This window comes from Babylonia areolata, chromosome 9 (genome assembly GCF_041734735.1).
Source record: "Babylonia areolata isolate BAREFJ2019XMU chromosome 9, ASM4173473v1, whole genome shotgun sequence".
Taxonomy (NCBI): Eukaryota; Metazoa; Mollusca; class Gastropoda; order Neogastropoda; family Buccinidae; genus Babylonia; species Babylonia areolata.
Window position 1 is genome coordinate 12,508,195 of NC_134884.1, and position 18,915 is coordinate 12,527,109.

Sequence of the window (18,915 nt, forward strand, 5' to 3'; positions counted from 1 at the left end):
ATGTCCTCTCTACATCTGAAAAGCCTTCATGGTCTGCAGATTCATAGGGACTGTCATTGCCGGGATGTCGTGACAATCTTCACTACAAGGGAGGTACGTCTTCAAGTCTGACCCCATTACAAAGCAATTACTATCATGAGTTGGGAGTAAATGGTAGTCCTGCATATACTGGATCACCACCACCCAAATTATTGTCACTTAGCTACCAATGGATTGCTGACACTGGTTTGCAGCAGAAACCTGGGTGTGGCTTTTTGGGGAACTCTAAACAAGTTGCTGTTCACAGATCACTCACTTCAACACCGCATCTATTTTCATAGTGTGAGTGCATGCATTTTGTTAGTTACTTTTGTTTTGTCTCTGTGGGTAGAGAGGGTATTGTTATTGAAAGAAGAGAAACATTTTCTCAAGTTTGAGCAGTCTGCCTTTTCTCCCTGGCTCTTTCGGAGTTTATCCCATTCAGTGCCAGAGAAACTTAACTCTTGTTACAGGGCCTCTACTGGCACTGCGGAATTTTCAGTGAAAATGGAATACATCAACAAAAAATTCTACAGGCTAAGATTCTTTTTTCTCAAAAGTATGCAACCATTTTTCAAAAGGAAGTCCGGTGAGCTACTATCAAAAACATGTTAGAAATCATGGGAAGTACAGATCATGATTACGAGTTGGTTAACCGTGTAATTTGAGCTGGTTAACTATGTAATTTTATGTATATTTCAACAAAAACAAACTGAAACATAACACTCACAAACAAGCAAGCATGCAAAACAGAAAAATACACCAAAGTCCCTACTATCCAAGCTAATGTAAATGAACTAAAAAACAAGAGACAGAATACAATTGGAACAGTTCCTAAATGCATGCTGTCATCAGTCTCTAAACCCCCTCATCCTCCTTCCTCCACTTCCTTTTGTGTGTGTGTGTGTGTGTGTGTGTGTGAATGTCTTTGATGTTCTCATGGCATTCGCCTTACCCCTTTGCCACACCTAGTCTTTGACCACATCCCCCATGAAGATTGTTTCCCCAACAATTTCAGTCTGGTGAAGCATCACCATAGGTGTAATCTCTGAATGAGTGTCCCAGTATAATCTGTGAAAATAATTATGATGCTTTTTCTCTTTACAGCTAAAAGGAAAATTTATAAAAGCCTGATGGCAGGCTAACTCATCATGAAGGCAATACTGCCACAGCTACGACAGTGAAAAGGTTAAAAAAAATAAATAAAAAAATAAACGGTTAAAAAATTGTGGAACAGCCATGCACTGCACATCACCAACAATCCACACAGAAAAATTTATTTTCCGTTTTATTTTCTTCACAAAGCACAAATATTTTCTTCTCATACGTGATCATTTCATTGATGTGATTTTTTCTTTTCTTTGTTCCTTTTTGTTGTTTTTTGTTTTGTTTTATTTAATCTTTTTTTTTTTTTTTCTACTGTTTTTTATTTTTTAATGTTTTGTTTGCAGAGCTCATTTTGTGTGAGCACTGTTCTTTTTTTCCCCATTGGTCCTTTTTTTTTCTTGTTGCATTGTTGTTGTGGGATTGTTTTTTTGTTTTTTTTTTGTTGTTTTTTCTATCATTTGTGACTTGTCTTTTGGTCCACTTCCACCCACACCTCTTTCTCGTTTCACCCTACCCCCACCCCATCCCCATTGTAAAATCTGTACTTTAAACCAATGGGTTTTTTTTCAAAAAAATGTGACATGGGCCCTTTTTTCTTGAAACTTTTTTCTTTTAATCATGTTTAGCTCATTTATCTTTGTCAATCAACTTAGGTAACTAAATTCACTAAACCTTTTTCCTCTCCCACCATCCCTTTTTTTTTCCATTCCACACTAAGTTATGGTAATAGTTTATATGCATATTTTCCTTTTTCTTTTAATCTGTGGGCCCTCAATAAATTTGTCTTCTCTTTTTCAAACCCTAATCTCTCTCTCTTTTTTTTTTCTTAAGTCTTTTTTTTTTCTAAATTCTTGGTTACACTCCATAATTTCAAGGCTGTCTGAAACGTCCTTGGTGGAGCTTGCTGCAAAAGAGAAGAGATGGATTAGAAATGTACAGCAAAGAGAACCATGCTAATGCACCTGCTGAACACCGACACTCGGCACCATGAAATAAAAAACAGAACAAAGATATGTGTATTCAAGTACGCTACATCATCAGTAAGTTGCTGAATAAACAGCAAATTTTTTAGAAAAAGCATTTTTTGGTCAAAACTAGTGTATTCAAGTCAAAGCAATGCAAAGAAATGATGATTATGATTTAAAAAAGAGAAGTTTTGTCGCTGTTATTCTTAAATATATATTTAAAATGTTTCACTGATAAAAGCAACAACAACAAAAAGTGAAAGAAAAGCTTGATTAATATTCTATAAAGGTGAATATCTGTTACAAGTGTTTGTATCGATCAGTATGTTGCAGAAACTCAGTGAACTGCTTAACAGAAAGCATTGATATACATTGCAAACTGTGTAAACATAAAAATAGAATCTTGAAACTGATTTGTTTTTTATTCTATGTTATTCTAATGTAGCCAGCTATTCTTACTGTTTTCGGATTTATCAATCTGAGCCTGTGTGTCTTATCTCACAAAATCATGTAATCATCTCTCAACAAAGTCGAGAACCAGCTTTTTTCCCATCCAGTGAATGTTATCAAATCACCTTTGAAAAATTCAACTTGATGATATATCTTTACCAGTTTGGAAAAAAATATTATTAATACTGTTGTTTTTCAAGTATTTATTTTATTAGTTTTAGTCGCTGGGTCCATTGTTTTTGTGTTAAAAAGAATATTTTTCATTCATCACGTTAAGTGATAAAGTCATAAACAGCACAATAATGCCAATAATGTATTTCTGCTATCAAAATGCACTTACTTTCAAATTTTTGTTTGTAAATCTATCATGACGACGTTGGATTTATGGTGGTGGTGACTTTTGACAATTTTATAACACGTAGAGGATCTGGTCAAAAATCACACAACTGGGAATTATCAGGTTTTTAGGGTGTTTTCTTTTTCTTTTGTCTTTTTTTTTCTTCTTAATTTAACAATCATCTTCTGTATTTGAACCAAGCAGTGGTTCCATTTAAAATGTTTCCCTTTCTCTGAAACATGAATTTTAAACTGTTGATTAATCAGACACCAGTTACATGACCTGAGCAACAATGTAAAGTTTTTAATTCTGTACATTTCCAAAACCAAGCTATATTGTGGACTTAACCAGTAGAGTGCCTGTAAGACATCAGCTGACGTCCTACAAAAAGTGTTGCTATAGTGCCTATAAGACGTCCAGCATATGTTCCGATTTTTCCTTCACTGGAGTTTGGTTTAATTCACATAAACAGACACTAAACAGTTAGTTTGATGTGTCTGGATTATAAAAAATACTATTCAAATGAACATAGATCAGGTAGAAGACCCCTTTCTACTCGATAATAATTTGCCAACTGACCACATGATACGCACGTGGAAAAGGGGGTTGCCGCATGTGCAAAAAAAGCCATTGAAAACTGTGTCCAGTAAGCAAACAGTCACAGTCAACAGATTTACACAATTCTGAAAGCTCTGTGATTATGGACAGCTTTCACGATGAAGAAGGATCTCTCTTGTCTGATGATTGGTTTGAAAATAAAGGTGATTGACAACGACAGTGATGAAACTGACAGCCCATTTGATGGTGATTCAGTCCGTCCATCCAATCAGACAGTGTTTTTGAACAAGTGGCTGTGACTGACAGAATATGTGCAGAGAGCGTTGGAAGAAGGGGAGCAGAGGGAGAGGAGTGATGTAAGACGATAGGTTGAATGCCAGCCAGGGGTCATCAAGGGAATTATTTCAAACTTAACTTCGTTCCTCACTGGCACGCGAAGTTTCGCTCCAAACATCGAACGATAGGTCTTTTTTATTCTGTTTTCCACATCGATATCGTAAAACATCAAAGGCTTACGGCAGAATAAGTGCTTGAAGAAATTATGATCCAGATAATGACAAACATTTGACTCATGATACATCAAATAAATCTTGGGACAGTGAAGGAGACGAAATTAACAACCAGCCTGGCAAAGTGGCAGACATTTTAATCAAAAAGATCGCCTACAACTTTCACCATTGACAAAAGCTGACATTTTACTCTTTCTGTTTTAAATCTAAAGTTACAAGTAAATTATTGCATCCCTTGTCTTGAGACTTCCAACAACATGTGTCAAAATTATATCTCAGTCATGATGTGAAGTTTGGTGGGTAGTGGTTGAGCGCTTGCTATAAGTTTGTGCCTGAAGTAAAGCAGCCCTTCCTGTTGATGCAGCCAGGTCAAAACATGCCAGGCTGGGAGGGGTGCACAGACAAAAGACCTTAAAGGGCTGAAAGGGTTTGACAATTTTGTGACCATGGCACTTTACTAAGACATTTTTCAGAAAATTCAGGTGAAAATTTACAGCAGCACTAAACTGGGTTGATAATATGAGTGTTGAACACTTCTGATTCTCTTTGTGATAAATCAAACCTTTTCCACACTATGAATACATGCTCTGTCTGTGTAATAGAAAAAGAACAAATAAAAACTATAAAATTAAGAACAAATTTTAAAAAGGCTGTAAATATCATGCAGTCTTCAAACCAGATTTCCAATCACTGACACTAAAAAAAAACCCTGTTAAATTGTAAATGTCTTCATTTGGAGACGGTCTAGATGAGACTTTCAGAAACCAAATAACCAGACACACACACCTTCTGAGCTGCAATCTCTTGTGGTTCTCAAGACATTTTTTTCCCCTGCATTCTCACATTCGTCCACATGAAGAGGGCTAAAAAGGTAACTTTTCACTTTGGTTATGTATCTGAGCCCAAGAACCAAGATAATCTTTTAAAACAAATTCACACTTTAAGAATTTATTTTATCAATTTCACCAACACTTTCCCATGGACTTCACACACTTTTTTCTTTATTTTAGTTCACATCTTAGTTCACATCATATAGGGGAACATCCTACTCTACACACAATCAGAGGAGGACAAGCAACTCACAGAGCAATACATAAACATACTGATGGCAAATCAAACAGACCAAGATTTCCGCTACCAGCAGCTGTAAGAATGTTAAGTACAGGCTTCGTTCTTTCTGGGGTACATAGTGTAGACCGATTCTCAAGGTACACAGTAATCATGTCTAAAACTGAAAGCAGACCTGCCAACTCCTAACTGTAAAATTTTTAAACTCATACCCTACCTTTTGTCACTGCCAAATAAAAGTTTTTGTGGAAAGAAAAATTGTGTTGGAATGTGAATGCTTCCGCAGAAAACATCGATCAGCTTACAACCAGTTTAAATATCCAGACATGTGGGCAAAATGGTGGACAAAGTATTTGAGACCTTTGATGTGTAGTTGACATCCAGAACATAACATTTAGTGGTAACAATGTGTGACTGGTCATTTCTTAGCTGTTGATTCCATTTCGTTGTTGCTGATGGACAGTATTCTTAAAAACGGAAGTGGAGAAAAATGTAACATTGTAAGCCATGCTCAAAATGTAGCAGTTGGCAGGTCTGCAAAAGTAAAACTTCAAAATCTTTAGTGCAACTGTCTCTATCTCCATGGCAGTCATTCTAAAATCTATAAGGTATTCTTTTAAAATGTAATGCTCATTTTGCATGTTATACGCAGCATTTAAGCCTGCCACCTGATGTTAGCAATTTCTTTTCCAATAATATGTTCCTTGTTGCAGGTGCTTTGTTACTTTCTTCTTTTTTTCTGCTGGCATTGTTTTAGTATGGACTGTAGTAGTTCCCTCTTCCACGATAACGTCTGAAAAAGAATAAAATGCAACCATTAACATTGGCTTTGCAACATGTTAATGGAGAAACAACCTGCCGACCACAGCAGGCAGACAGGCTCATCAATGGGACGGCCACACTCAGATCCCCACAGGTTCAGTTGAAACCTGCTGTGAAGTGTGAAGGGGGGGGGGGGAGGGGGGGGGGGGGCACACAAATTCACTTTGATGTCCAAAATCTTCACAACTTTCAAAAAATCAACCAAGACTCACACATTTTTCTTTTCATTCACTCAGCCAAATGCACATTTAATCCCAATAAATATAACAGACATAATCAATAACCAGATATAATTCAAAGGAGAAGAAAATACTATGGCTTCACTCTCATATCTTCCATTTTGAAAGCAAAACTTTGATCACAAGTTTAAATATTATAACGAAAGGATCTTTTTCAACTAAAATCAAACAAAGAAAAAATGCTGATATCATTTATCCTGCTCACTGGCCTGTAACTTGAAGGACTGCTTCAGAGGACACTGCATATCTCTGTGGCAGTCACAAATAACAGGTCAGGCATAAAAAATGTATTCATATATAAGCTGTCACTGTGTGGCAGTATTTCCAAGAAAATAATAAGTACTTTATATTCTCAAGTATGATTACTACACATACTTCCCAAGTTACAGGAGAAACCTACACATTCTCTCATAAGATATTCCAAAACATAAATCATCTGCAAAACTATTATAAAATATTCTTGAAACCCTGTCATAAGTGCAGTATCTTTAAAGTTAAACTTAATTTCATCATCATATTTTTTCATACATACCCATAGCTTGGTCTTGCTCTGGGTGAATATCCACCAGCAAAACCTCCACCGTAGCCACCAGCATAGCCACCACCATAACCCCCACGGAAGCTGCCACCTCCTCTTGCTCGTACTCCTCTTCCACGACCAGGTCTTCTGTTTGTGGAGCTGATGCCTGGTCTGTTTGTTCGTTTGGGATTCACCTGAAGATCAGGGTTGGTTTGTTAATTCCATCTTGATGTTGGAAGAAAAACCACACATATTATCTCTTCAGAAGATAATTAAACAACTGCAGTTTTCCTGTAAAATACCTTTCGCCAAATGAATTTGGTCAGCCAAGGAGTTTTTAATGCAAACATACAACTGATTGGTGCAATTTACACTGTAAAAACAAGTACTGAATTTCACCCTTCTCTCTACCATATTTTGAAGAGAGCACACAGCAGTTCACAAAAATGAACATACCTCATATGCTCAGTGACATGCAATAGCAGGCAGGGAAAAAGCTATAGAATAAACCACATAAATCCAGGCTGGGGTCCAAGGTCCGCCTAGACCCCAGTGGGGTGCAACGTCCTGCTGGGGGGACTTAGGACCAAACCTTCTGACAAAAATTTGGACCATTTATCTAGTCAAAATGTATGCAAACACACACACACACATATATATATATAATAATGTCTTTTGTTTTTCTTATTTACACATGAATACCAACCAATGTGGAAAAGCTCAGTAAGATGAATAGGCAGGCAAAGCACCAGAGTAAAACCCCAAGGCAAAAAATGTCCAGCGTTCACACTTCACTCAATTGATAACTTTACTCTCCTATTTTTCCCTCACAGAAAAGCACATTTAGATACAATGTTTGATAATACATCATCTAATTTTGGGGTAAACATTTTAAAAGACAGATATTCTATATGGTTACAATACATCGTATCTGTGAAGAAATCTTCAAGACTGGTATTGATCCTTGTCATCAACAGCCTACTGTTTCTCAATAAAAGGATGGTAAGAATGAAGATCTGCCTAAGTGTGTATCTGTGTGGATGTGCAGGTCTGTGATTATGCGCGTGTGTGTGAGTGTGTGTGTTTGGGGAGGGGTAAGTGTGTGTGTTTGGGGGGCAGGGGGGATCTGTGTAAGTAATGTGAGCAATGGTGCATGTGCGTGTGTGTGGATGGGTGTATGTGAAAAGTTAAGTATGTTTATACATCCCCAGCACATCAGGCTGTGAGCATGTCAGTGGTAGGTTTACTCTCCTAAATGCAAGATGTGAATCTTGGAGTGCTGTTTTTTTGTTCACAGCGCACTTGTTGTAATAAGAATTTAAGTTCCCAGTTTGATCAAAACAAAGCATTCACTCTAGTCTAAGATCTAAATAACATATAATGTTTGGCACAAGAGTTCATTAAATCAACACAGACTGGAAATGGGCCTTTTCATTATCACAATCAAGAAAGTGGTGGTACTTTTTTTTTCTTGATTTAGGTCAACATCATTATAACTTTGAACAAAGTCACACACCAACCCCCCAAACCTCCTGTCACACAATTTTCTCCCTGTATTTGCACAGACCTCTGAAATGGCTTTTCAACAGGCGTTCACTTTTTAACATATGCCTGTTACTGCAGGAATAGCAACATGGCCTTTCATTTTCCTTTCTCTTTTTTTTGGTGATAGCAGAATCTTGTTGTTTTGGTTTTTGGTACATGAAAGTGCAGGCTCAAGAGCAATCAAGTGAAATAATACTGCTGAGAATGGAAGGTTTGGCAGATCTGTAACCAGCATCAGAATCTCCATGATCTTTACAAGCAAAGACATGATGAAACAACTCACACCAGGTGCTCATTTTAGTGAAGACATATTTTCAACCACTAAAAGTGAGTTATATGTGCTGTCCGCCAAGACAGAAAAACCACTGAGGCTAAATGAGAATTGACCCTTTGTTTTTTAAGGTTTTTCCCAACGGAAAACGTGTTGCTGTCTTCCAGTGGAAAATCAAATTCTAATCACAGTAAATCACAGATCAGCAGGAAAATCCCCAGCCTGAACAGGTCAAGTAACTTAAGAAAGCACATACCAACAGTTTGACAACATAGCTTTTTTTTCTCTCTCTCTCTCTCTTTTTTTAAAATTAATTTTGTTTGTTTGTTTGTTTAATATAAATCCTCCTACAATTTCATTTTTTCAAATAATCTGCTTGTTACAACTCTTGCAGATTCATGAATGAAAAATTTGCCAAGTAAACAAGGATCAAACTTTTTTTTAACCCTCTAAAAATAACAACCGTAAGAGATTATTTCAGTTCATCAACTTTCAATCAAATTACCACTCTTGGAAAGGAAGATCAATTCACATACAAACCTTTATCTGTCTTCCTCTGAACAAACTGTCATCCAATGCCATGGCTGTTACAACAGAATCTTTGTCGGCAAATTCCACATATGCAAACCTGCCAACAACATACATAATCATTTAATAATGCACACAAAAACAAATCAATATATAAAAGAATAAGTACAAAAGAAAGATAAATGGTCCACTGGACAAAATCTGTCAAACATATCTACAATGCTGAAATTAATGTTCTGAAAGATAAAGGTCACTGTACAAGCTGAGAAAAATTCAGCTGCCTTCATCTTGCACTCACCCTATCCTCTTTTTGTTGAGTACCTATCATCCCACTCTTTGCAAATAATTAACATAATCTTTCTAGTCTACAATAATGTAGAATCAGCAGCAATGAAATGCAAATCATACTTTATACAGCAACATCAGTACATGGTACTGTGACATCTGTGCAGACAACTGTCTCTTTTCCTCTCATTTTTTGCTTTCTAACCTCAACTTTGATATCTGTTAAACATGAGGTTTCAGATTTATTTAAATCATCAGCCAGACTGTAGGATAAAATCTCAATCAAACTGAATTATTTCAACAACTTCAATCTTGACAAGGACAAATGAGGTACAAACAGCTGGTGTGACATCTCAGACACCAACAGTCTTCTCTCACCCTTTGGGATGTCCACTGAATTTATCACACAAAATGGTCACTCTGTTGACAGAACCACAGCCATGGAAATGCTGTTCCAATTCTTCTGCAGTGGCACCATAATCAACCTGGACAGAAAGATAAACATATAACAAGAAAAAAAGAGAAAAAAACAACAAATGCTAAGATAAGCCACACCACAACAAAAAAATAATTATAAAAAAGCCAGATATCATCACAGTTTGTACAAAACTGTAAGAAATTAACAATGTAGCATATGCTATATACAGTGTGATATACACTTTGCAAATTATACAGCCTCACTTACATTTCCAACATATATGGATCTTGCATCAGCTTCAATCTTTTCTTCTTGACTTGGGAACGGTGCTGTTAACAGAAAAATATATGTTTCAACAACCAAACAAAATCATTTCAAAACAGGAATATAAAAACACAACAGAAACTATGCTTCAACCCTTTCATGCCAGGCCTATTTTATGCCTATTGAAAACTATCTGCCATGGGATGTTTTGGTCATGGAGGGTAAGAACTAAAAAAAACAAACTAACAAAAAAATCTAGCATGCAAACCACTAAAAGTAATTATTTACAACCTATACTTTTCTGGAAGGAAATTATGACAAATTCACATGAACTTTATTTTGCAATGAGAAAATTCCTAATGACGTGGACAGAAATTTCTGTCCTGGGGCACTCTAGGGATTAACTTTTAAAAACCACCACCACCTAAACTATATTTAATATGTGCACATGTACAATACAGGCATGCCTACCCCGAAATTTGCTTTTCAGGAACAACACACATTAGAATCAAGGACAGGGTAATATTTTCAGGAACATCTCGGCAAACATACATCTGTCATCTGACAGATGTCGCAAAACACGTACGTGTCTCCTTTCCTCCCCAGCTTTATGAACGGCTACTTCTCAGAGTATTCCTTCCTGAAGGTCTGTGTCATCATGCAATCATGTCCAAGGCTGTGATTCAAGTTCCTCATATACACCTGTATTATTTATCTATTGCAGATTTCATATTAAATTGATATCATCACTATTAGTACTATTGATTTCAGTTTGGCCCAGCTGACCATCCAGGGCCAACTCAAGAGTATGGTCTTTTTTTAAACCTCCACTGTAAACAGCAGTATGCAGAGCTGAAAAGAAAGACCAACATTTGCACTGTGAAACAGTATCAGGCATTGACAGATCCAATAAAATTCTACTTACTGGGGTCAACATTTACTGTTTTTCACTTGCCCTGTAGGCCAACACTGTGGAAAATTCACTCTCCACGATGGGTTTTGTACTAACATGGCTTCTAGAAACATTAATGCACTAAACCTGGACACACACACACACACACAAATACACACAAGAACAAGATCTAAACTCTGACAGCTACCATGGCCTTCTGTCTAGAAGTCGAGGGTGGCAAATTTGAAAGGACTGTTTTGGAGAGAAAAAAAGTTGTCTTAAAATACCTAGATCAATTGCCTTCATAAACTGTGTCACACACACACACACAAAGTGAGAGACAGACAGACAGAGTGTGTGTGTCTAAGTATATATGTATGTATGAATGTGTGTATACATGTATCAGTGTGTGCATGCTGTGTGAATGTGGGGTGCAGGGGGCCTAGCCCTCCTGCCAGAAAACGAAATTATTGATTTTTAAGAGGTTTGGGGGGGCCTCTACTCTGTGTGTGTGTGTGTGTGTGTGTGTGTGTGTGTGTGTGTGTGTGTGTGTTTATAAGGAAAATGTACTTATCATACAAGTTTGTACTGTACCGATATATTTGACCATATGGTCTCTGCTGCTGTAGTGTCTGTTCCACTGAATGGGGAAGGGGGATGACTGGAGGGAGGAAGGGGTGGGTATATGACTGGTCATATCACTTTCAGCAGTCAGGGATTATCAGCTAGAGCAAGTGGTCACTGTCTTGGCTCAGTGCCAAATTTGCCACAATCATTGACTATGTGGGGGGTGAGAGGTGAGAGGAGAGAGAAAGAGACTTTGGAAGTGAGAGAGAGAGACAGAGAGAGTGAGCAGTCAAAGTACAGGAGGGGAGGGAGGTTAGTGAAGGGACATAACAGGGCTGCAGTGATTTTGACAGCTCTGCCGGTGGTGGTGGAAGGGTGAGGTGGAGGTGGAGGAAGATTGGGAAGGGAGGAAGGTGGGCACAGCCATTCAGTACATTGCTCTCTTGGACTGACAACAGACAGGTCTCACTGGCCATCAGTTAGATAACATGAACGCGTCGGCGCTTTTCTTCCTCCTCCTTTTTTCTTCCAGAAAACGGACATTCCGTTTTTGACCAAAACCTAAAATCAGTCTCAGGACGGAAGAGTTGCACCCATGTTTCCGTAAGTCTTAAAGAAGTGTCTTCAGCAATGGTCAGAAAGCCATCTATGGGTACACTTGTACCCACTCAATGCTTAGGGGAAAATAAGTTAACAGAAAAAAGTCAATGCAATCAAATAATAAAACGCGGGAGTTCCACGGCCATCTTGGATCTTGTGCATGCGCATCTAACTTTTATTCAAAATCGCAAGCAATGCCAAAGCCAATCGTCATAGGCAAAAACAGCAAACATGTGCTGTCCCCCATTTCTTCAGCTGACAGCCTCCATTGCTACAACCACACTGTACAATATATGCACAATTAAAAAGAACAAAACATCAAGCAAAAAGTCAAAGAAAGAAGCCTTCTGTGTCGCACGTTCTCCCTCTCAATCACCTTGTTGCTTAAATTTTGGAGAGCCAATCAACTTCAAGAGCACAGAACATGTGATGCACCTCTGTAAGTCATGTCAGCACAGAACTCTCCAGCGGTCTATTCACGCTGTTTCAATGGATTTTCCCTCACTTTTCCCACCAATTTGCCCTCATAAACAAATAACCATTGAGAAAATCTGAGTCAAACTTGTGAGAATATGTCACTATCAGTATCACTGTTACTGTGTATCAGCGGAAAATAATATCTTCAAGCACAGGCTCCATGTGAAATTCTGTACTTACTTGCTGTTGTTGCTGCCTTAGGTGAGCTGAGGTTCATCTGCTTCTCCACCTCAGTTTGCATTTCCTTCAGTTTCTCTGCCTCTTCTTCCATCTCCCGCACCCTGGCCTTGATAGCCTCAAGTTCCTTCATTATTGGTCAAAAGCAATGTCATGATTATTTCCATATTCTGTCACAATGAATTACACCTGAGTATGATTTCACTATGAATGGCGGTCACTTAAAAACACTAAAAATCTAAGTTATATAATTTTCTGCAGAATCATTTATTAAAAATGGCTGGCTGTATGAAGGCAGGAATATAAGTCAATTAATCATACAAAAAGCCTAGGAAATCTGCACCAAGATAACACTGATGCTTCTATTCTACACGTGTACTGAAGGTGCATCGAACTACACATGTTGTATGATGTACACTAAAATTACAAAGCGATTGATGAAGAAGACCTGAAAACATAACAAACAGGCGTCTTGGACAGTATATTCTAAGTTCGTTTTTTTTTCTGTCAATTTATCAGCTGAGGCCAAAGAGATCAAAGAATACACTATTACTAACACCAACAAAAACAAAAAATAATAAATTACCGGATCATCGCCATTGTCTTCGGCAGCGTCCACGATTGCGTTCGATTCATTGAGTGCTGCATCTGAACCATTCTGAATGTCCGCCATGATAAAAGCTAAAGAGAAACGAGAAAATTCTCTTTTTTTTAAAGCCAGAAATAATTCTTTCTACACGTGTAAAAAGCGTATGAAATTTCAGGTAACACTGAGATATCTGCTCTGCAAACAGGTTCTCCACGCTGTGTTCCACTCGACCGACAGGAAGATGGAAACCGGATGTGTACGCTGAGGCATGTTGCGGAAAAAAAGTTTAAAAAAAAAAACGAAAAAAAAAACCCCTAGAGAAATCACCAACCAAAGAAATAACTGGAAAAATCGTATGATGTCACATGTACATACTCGTTCGGCAGGCCTATTTACTGTGATTTTGTTTGTTTGTTTAGGGTTTTTTTTGGTGTTGTTGCCATCCTTGCTACTAAATACCGAAAACCACTACATTATCAAGGTTTTGTACTTTATTATCTGTTCAACAAGAAGCCATTGTAATTATTTATATTAGTCTTGTTGTTACAACAGGTTCCTCTGTGTGAAATAGGGCTGCTCTGCCCAGAGTTGCTACAGAGAGCGCCACCTTTGTTTTTCTTTTCTTTTTTTTCTGTTTGCAGTTTTATTTGTTTTCCTATTGAAGTGGATTTTTCTACAGAATTTTGACAGGGACAATACTATTCTTTTGTTGCAGTGCTCTAAATGCATGCTGCACTCTGGATTTCATTTTATCGTCTCCTGCATATGAATGCTACTTGAACCTTTTCCTTGAAAATGAGCTTGACTGCAGAATTTTGAATTTGATGAGAGGTTTGAGTAGGTTTGAGGTATATGTTATGGCATATACGAAAAGAATTGCAATGCATTAATCTTGCTTTAAAAAAAAATTAAAAGAAAAATGAATGAATAAAAATGCAAAAACTAATGTTTTGCTTGCTTCTAGCATCTGTAGAGTTCAATGCATGAGGTTTAGCATGTTTTTGTTATATGTTGATGCATTGTGTGATTTTGACTGAAGCCATAAAAGCCAAGGTCACACACATGATCAGAGAATGAAATAACATGCATGTTTTCAAGGGCAGGTGGCAGAAGAGACCATGCAGTATGCAGACTGGAGGGAGAAGCACTAGTGTTTGTCAGTGTCTTGTCATCATTCAGAGTTACAGTTCTGAAAAGACTGAAGGTGATGGGTGTAGCTTGGGGCCGGAGAACCTGAACATTTCATGTGAGTTTTACCTGCAACTGGTATGTTTAATACGAGCAGTTTTATACGTCATAAAAAGTACAGGACCCAGCCCAAAACCCAAAGATGTTTCATTAGATTTGTTTCCATCTGCAATGATTATTTTGTTTTCTTTACAACGAAAATGGAAATACCAGTCAAGAAGAGTACTCCTAAGTCCAAAATTGTGCTCTAAGTAATAAATGTGAGATAATTTGAAAAAAATCTTCTAATGATTGTGGAGATAATTGGCTCAGTCAGTTTACACACAACATGAGTCTTATGTTATAACTTGCCAACGTGTTTCAGTTGTTTGTGTGCGTGTCTGTGGTAACTGTAACACAGGCAATTTTGTAGTTAGATTTAACAAAGCTGAAAAATTGTGAATAAGACATGGAAGGCTTTACATTTTGATAGATCTATATTGCGACCATAAAACATTGAAATGCAGATCGATCTTGGTTGCTGAAAATAGAATTGTCCCATTTCCATTTCCAGCACGCAACGTTCAGTTTGATAAACACTTAATTGTTTCTGATGGTGAACATAGATATGATTTGAGCCATTATATGTAGGTATATATATATATATATATATATATATATATATATATATATATATATATATATATTCCCAACCCCATCTCCTTGCCAAGCCCCCTTCACTGTTGGCACTTTAAGTTTTGTTGTTGTGCAGCAGGAATCACACCTGAGACACGAAGGCCTTGCCTCTTTCGCGCACACAATAACTTACAAAAGGAAGGGAAAAAAAGGAAAAGATTTGACTCCCAAAAACATCCTCCCGGGGGGTCACTACCTTGTCGTGGTCGGGAGGCTTAGTGGCCAGTGATTGAGCGAGCTATGTCGGCGGGGGCATCAGTCCTTCTGAGGGTTTACTGCTCTAATCCCAGGTCTTAATTGGCAGCCTACATAGCCATTGTAGCTGTTAAGGCTGAATAAGTGTGTGTGTGTGTGTGTGTGTGTGTGTGTGTGTGTGTGTTTTGTTGTTGGTGTTGTTGTTTTTGGACTGATGTTCCTGATAGGGCTTCCCATGCCGAACAGGTCGTGAGTGAGGCCCAAACTAAAAGTGACTCACTGTCCCTTTCGCTATTCTCTCTTCTTCTTTTTACCGCCTCTTTTCCGTCTTCAGCTCCCCATCAAGCCTTCTTTTCCACATTCTTTTGTCTCTGCGGCTTTCTTCAGGCCCGCCGTGTTTGCCGTGCGGCGCGACCTGAAATGGAGGGGAATGAGATCCTGGGGATTGAGAGAGCACGCTGCTCTCAACACGTCCCTTTGGCTCGGACCTCTCCTAAACAGGCAGCACACATTGGCCCGTGTGTGTCAATCGGCTACCCCTACGTGGGGCTGGGTCAAGACTGGCAGTTTAGAGGCTAACGATGATAACCCCCGTAGTGCTCAGTTCTCTGTCCCCGGGAGCTGGGCATGATCGGGGGGAACGCGTTAGAGCCAGACCGGTTGGTCGTATGTCCCTCCCGAAACCTGGAAGGGGTCAAGCTGGTGTTCCCTTGACCCTGGCCCCTAAGTTGGACCCCATGGTGGGTGGGTAAGAGAGGGATGAATTAAAGATAAAAAAAACAACAACATGGGTTCCATCCAATCACCCCCCCCCCCCCCCCCCCCCCCTAAACTTGCAAAAAGGAGGAGACAAGGAACGGATAATGACTCGGACTCAGATTTGGAGGTCAGAGAGACCTGGATACTGGCCGTCGTGGCTTGTGGTGGAGGGTACTGATGATGACAAGTCCTTGTCGGCTCTCAGCCCCTTCGCCATCCAGAAAGGCTTCCAATGTTTGGCAGGCGCATTGAAGTCTATCAAGAGGCTGAGGAACGGAACGTTTCTGGTGGAAACGACATCGAAAAGGCAGACACAGCTTCTGCTTAAAGCGGCTACTTTTGTGGATAGGGCGGTGAAGGTCTCCCTTCACAAAGGACTGAACTGTTCGAAGGGGGTCATCAGATGCCCTGAGTTGAGAGGAGTGTCTGAGGCAGAGATTAAGTGCGAGCTGTCCTCTCAGAGAGTGACAGATGTTTACAGGGTGACAGTACGGAAGGGTCCCGACCAACACATTCTTCCTCACCTGCTGCCCGAATGTTCCCAAGGACATAAGAGTCGGGTACCTGCAGGTGAACGTAGGTCTATACGTGCCGTCCCCTCTACGGTGCTTCAAGTGCCAGAAATTCGGACACGTGCGGGACCGCTGCAAGGAGGAAGAGGCGTGTGGCACCTGTTCAAAGGCGGCGCACCAGGGCGAGTGCATCAGTCCAGCCTGTTGTGTGAACTGCGGAGGCAGCCACCCGTCTTTGTCTTCGACTGCCCCACCTGGAAAAAAGAAAAGGAAATCCAGAAGTGAAGACGGAGAAGAAAATAATTATCATTCTTTAAAGCCCGTAAGTTAGTGGAGGCTACATTGCCTAAGGCAGGACTGTCATACGCTTCTGTCGTCAGACCCAGGATGGTGGACGTTGCGATCCAGACGACGTCCACAGGGACGCAGACGGACGACATACTGACTTTGGTATAACCATTGGCCTTGGGTGGAGGCGCTGTATCTACCCCTTCCCATCCTGTACGGCGGTCTTCAGGAGCTGCTGGGCAGGGGGGTGGGTGGGGGGAAGCCTCGGGCAGAGGCGTGGTGTCCGCCTCCCGTCCCCTCCCCCCTCGTCCCGCCCCTCGTCTGCCTACCCGTCGGACTGGTGGGAGTGCCCAGAAACCCCCCGTACCTCCAAAACCCAAGGAGGGGAGGGTTGCGGCCTCGGCGGGGTCGGGGAAAGCCGAGGTGGTGGATATTCCGGCTTGGCCGGAATCGGACAGCACTCTGAATACAAAAAACAGATATGCGGTCTTGGCCAACCTTGATCCACCGCAAACAGAGGAGCAGGAGGTAGCAGTGGATTAGGTTGCTGTTTTATTTTTAACCTTTTTAATGGCGGTCATTCATTGGAACATCCGTGGTTTTTATGCCAATCTCCAGGAACTCCAGTTGCTTTGTCGTTCTTTGAAACCTTCAGTGCTGGCGCTGCAAGAGACTCTGCAAAGACATGGCAAGTTTTTATCTGGTTAGAACTCCATTTTTAAACCCGCTCAACTGAAGCAAGAGGGATTGACGGGAGGTGTCGCTCTTTTTGTACATAACTCCCTTTTATATAGTACAGTTCCTTTAAACACCCCTTTACAGGCGGTGGCAGTCAGAGTCACACTTAAGAAAACCATCACTGTCTGTTCTCTGTATCTTCCTCCTTCCGTCCGTGTTCTGAGGCAGGACCGCATAAACCTTGTTGATCAGCTCCCACGACCGTTCTTACTGTTGGGCGACTTCAGTGGCCACTCCCCGCTCTGGGGAAGTGAGGTGACATCAGCCCGAGGTCTTCTTTTGAAAAACCTTCTTTCCGATATGGACTTGTGCTGTCTTAACGACAAGTCACCCACTTACCTTCATCTGTCTTCTGAGAAGCTCTCGTGTTTAGATCTGTCGGTCTGCGATCCATCGTTGGTCCTGGACTACGAGTGGGAAGTGCACGACGATCTGCACGGGAGTGACCACTTTCCTATCGTCCTACGCCCCACAGATGGGGAAGGTGACTCTGCCGGACCGCCTGAACTATGACAAAGCCGACTGGGGAATTTTTACCACAAAGTTAAGAGCAGAGCTGCAGGAAGAAACAGTCTTACAAAGCAAGGATCCTGCTGACACTCTGACACAGATCGTTTTAGATTGCGCCAGAGCAGCAGTCCCATCGTCTACCTCCAAGCCTCAGATGCCAAGAACGCCCTGGTTCAACGCTGAATGTCGGGATGCCCGTAAGTCACGGAAGAGAGCGTGGAGACCGATAGCGTTCGAACCCATCAACAGCTGAGGGCAAAAGCCAGATATGTTTTTAAAAAGAGCCAGAGAAAATCATGGAGAGATTTTTGCTCTTCCTTAACCTCCAACACACCTAAGAAGAAAGTGTGGAGTGTTTAAAAAAAAAATTAAGGGCAAAAACGTCTGCCCAACTTTTCACCATCTCAAGCTCTCAGACGCTCTGATCACAGAGAAGAAAGCAGTTGCTAATCTGCTAGCCTCCACAATCGAACTGAACTCTAGATCTGCCAACAAATCTGCTCTGTTTCTCAAAACCAAAAACATGAAAGAAAAAAAAACACCCTGCAACTTCTCTTCTGGCAACACAGAGAGCTACAACCTTCCTTTCACTATGAATGAATTAAAATCTGCCCTTCAGACCTGCACGGATTCCTCTCCAGGAATGGACGAGGTTCATTATAAACTTTTAAAACACCTTCCCGAAACCTGTCTGGACACCCTGCTCAAAGTTTACAACCACTTCTGGATCACAGGCTTTTTTACATCCTCCTGGTGAAAGCCCTCATAATCCCGGTGCCAAAACCGGGAAAAGACCCCTCGAACCCCTCCAACTACCGCTCAATAGCACTGACCAGCTGCATCT

General features: G+C 40.2%; 1 protein-coding gene across 1 annotated transcript; it reads right to left on the reverse strand.

The window, feature by feature from the left end:
* Positions 1–1,293: 1,293 nt before the first annotated feature.
* LOC143286060 (polyadenylate-binding protein 2-like) lies at positions 1,294–13,459 on the reverse strand. Its single transcript, XM_076593605.1, has 7 exons — positions 13,204–13,459; positions 12,621–12,744; positions 9,908–9,969; positions 9,601–9,707; positions 8,950–9,037; positions 6,606–6,787; positions 1,294–5,805 (listed from the first exon to the last, which is right to left on the reverse strand). The coding sequence occupies exons 1-7, from the start codon at positions 13,288–13,290 to the stop codon at positions 5,766–5,768; spliced, it is 690 nt and encodes a 229-aa protein (XP_076449720.1). The 5' UTR covers positions 13,291–13,459; the 3' UTR covers positions 1,294–5,765.
* Positions 13,460–18,915: the final 5,456 nt, after the last annotated feature.

Bases quoted from the DNA above. Each gene is read 5' to 3' on its own strand.
- LOC143286060 (XM_076593605.1), bottom strand. From the start codon at position 13,290: ATGGCGGACATTCAGAATGGTTCAGATGCAGCACTCAATGAATCGAAC. The intron at 12,745-13,203 runs GTAATTTATTAT...CCAATAATGAAG, and splicing joins AAGACAATGGCGATGATCCG to GAACTTGAGGCTATCAAGGC. The intron at 9,708-9,907 runs GTAAGTGAGGCT...CTTTCTGTCCAG, and splicing joins GATCCATATATGTTGGAAAT to GTTGATTATGGTGCCACTGC.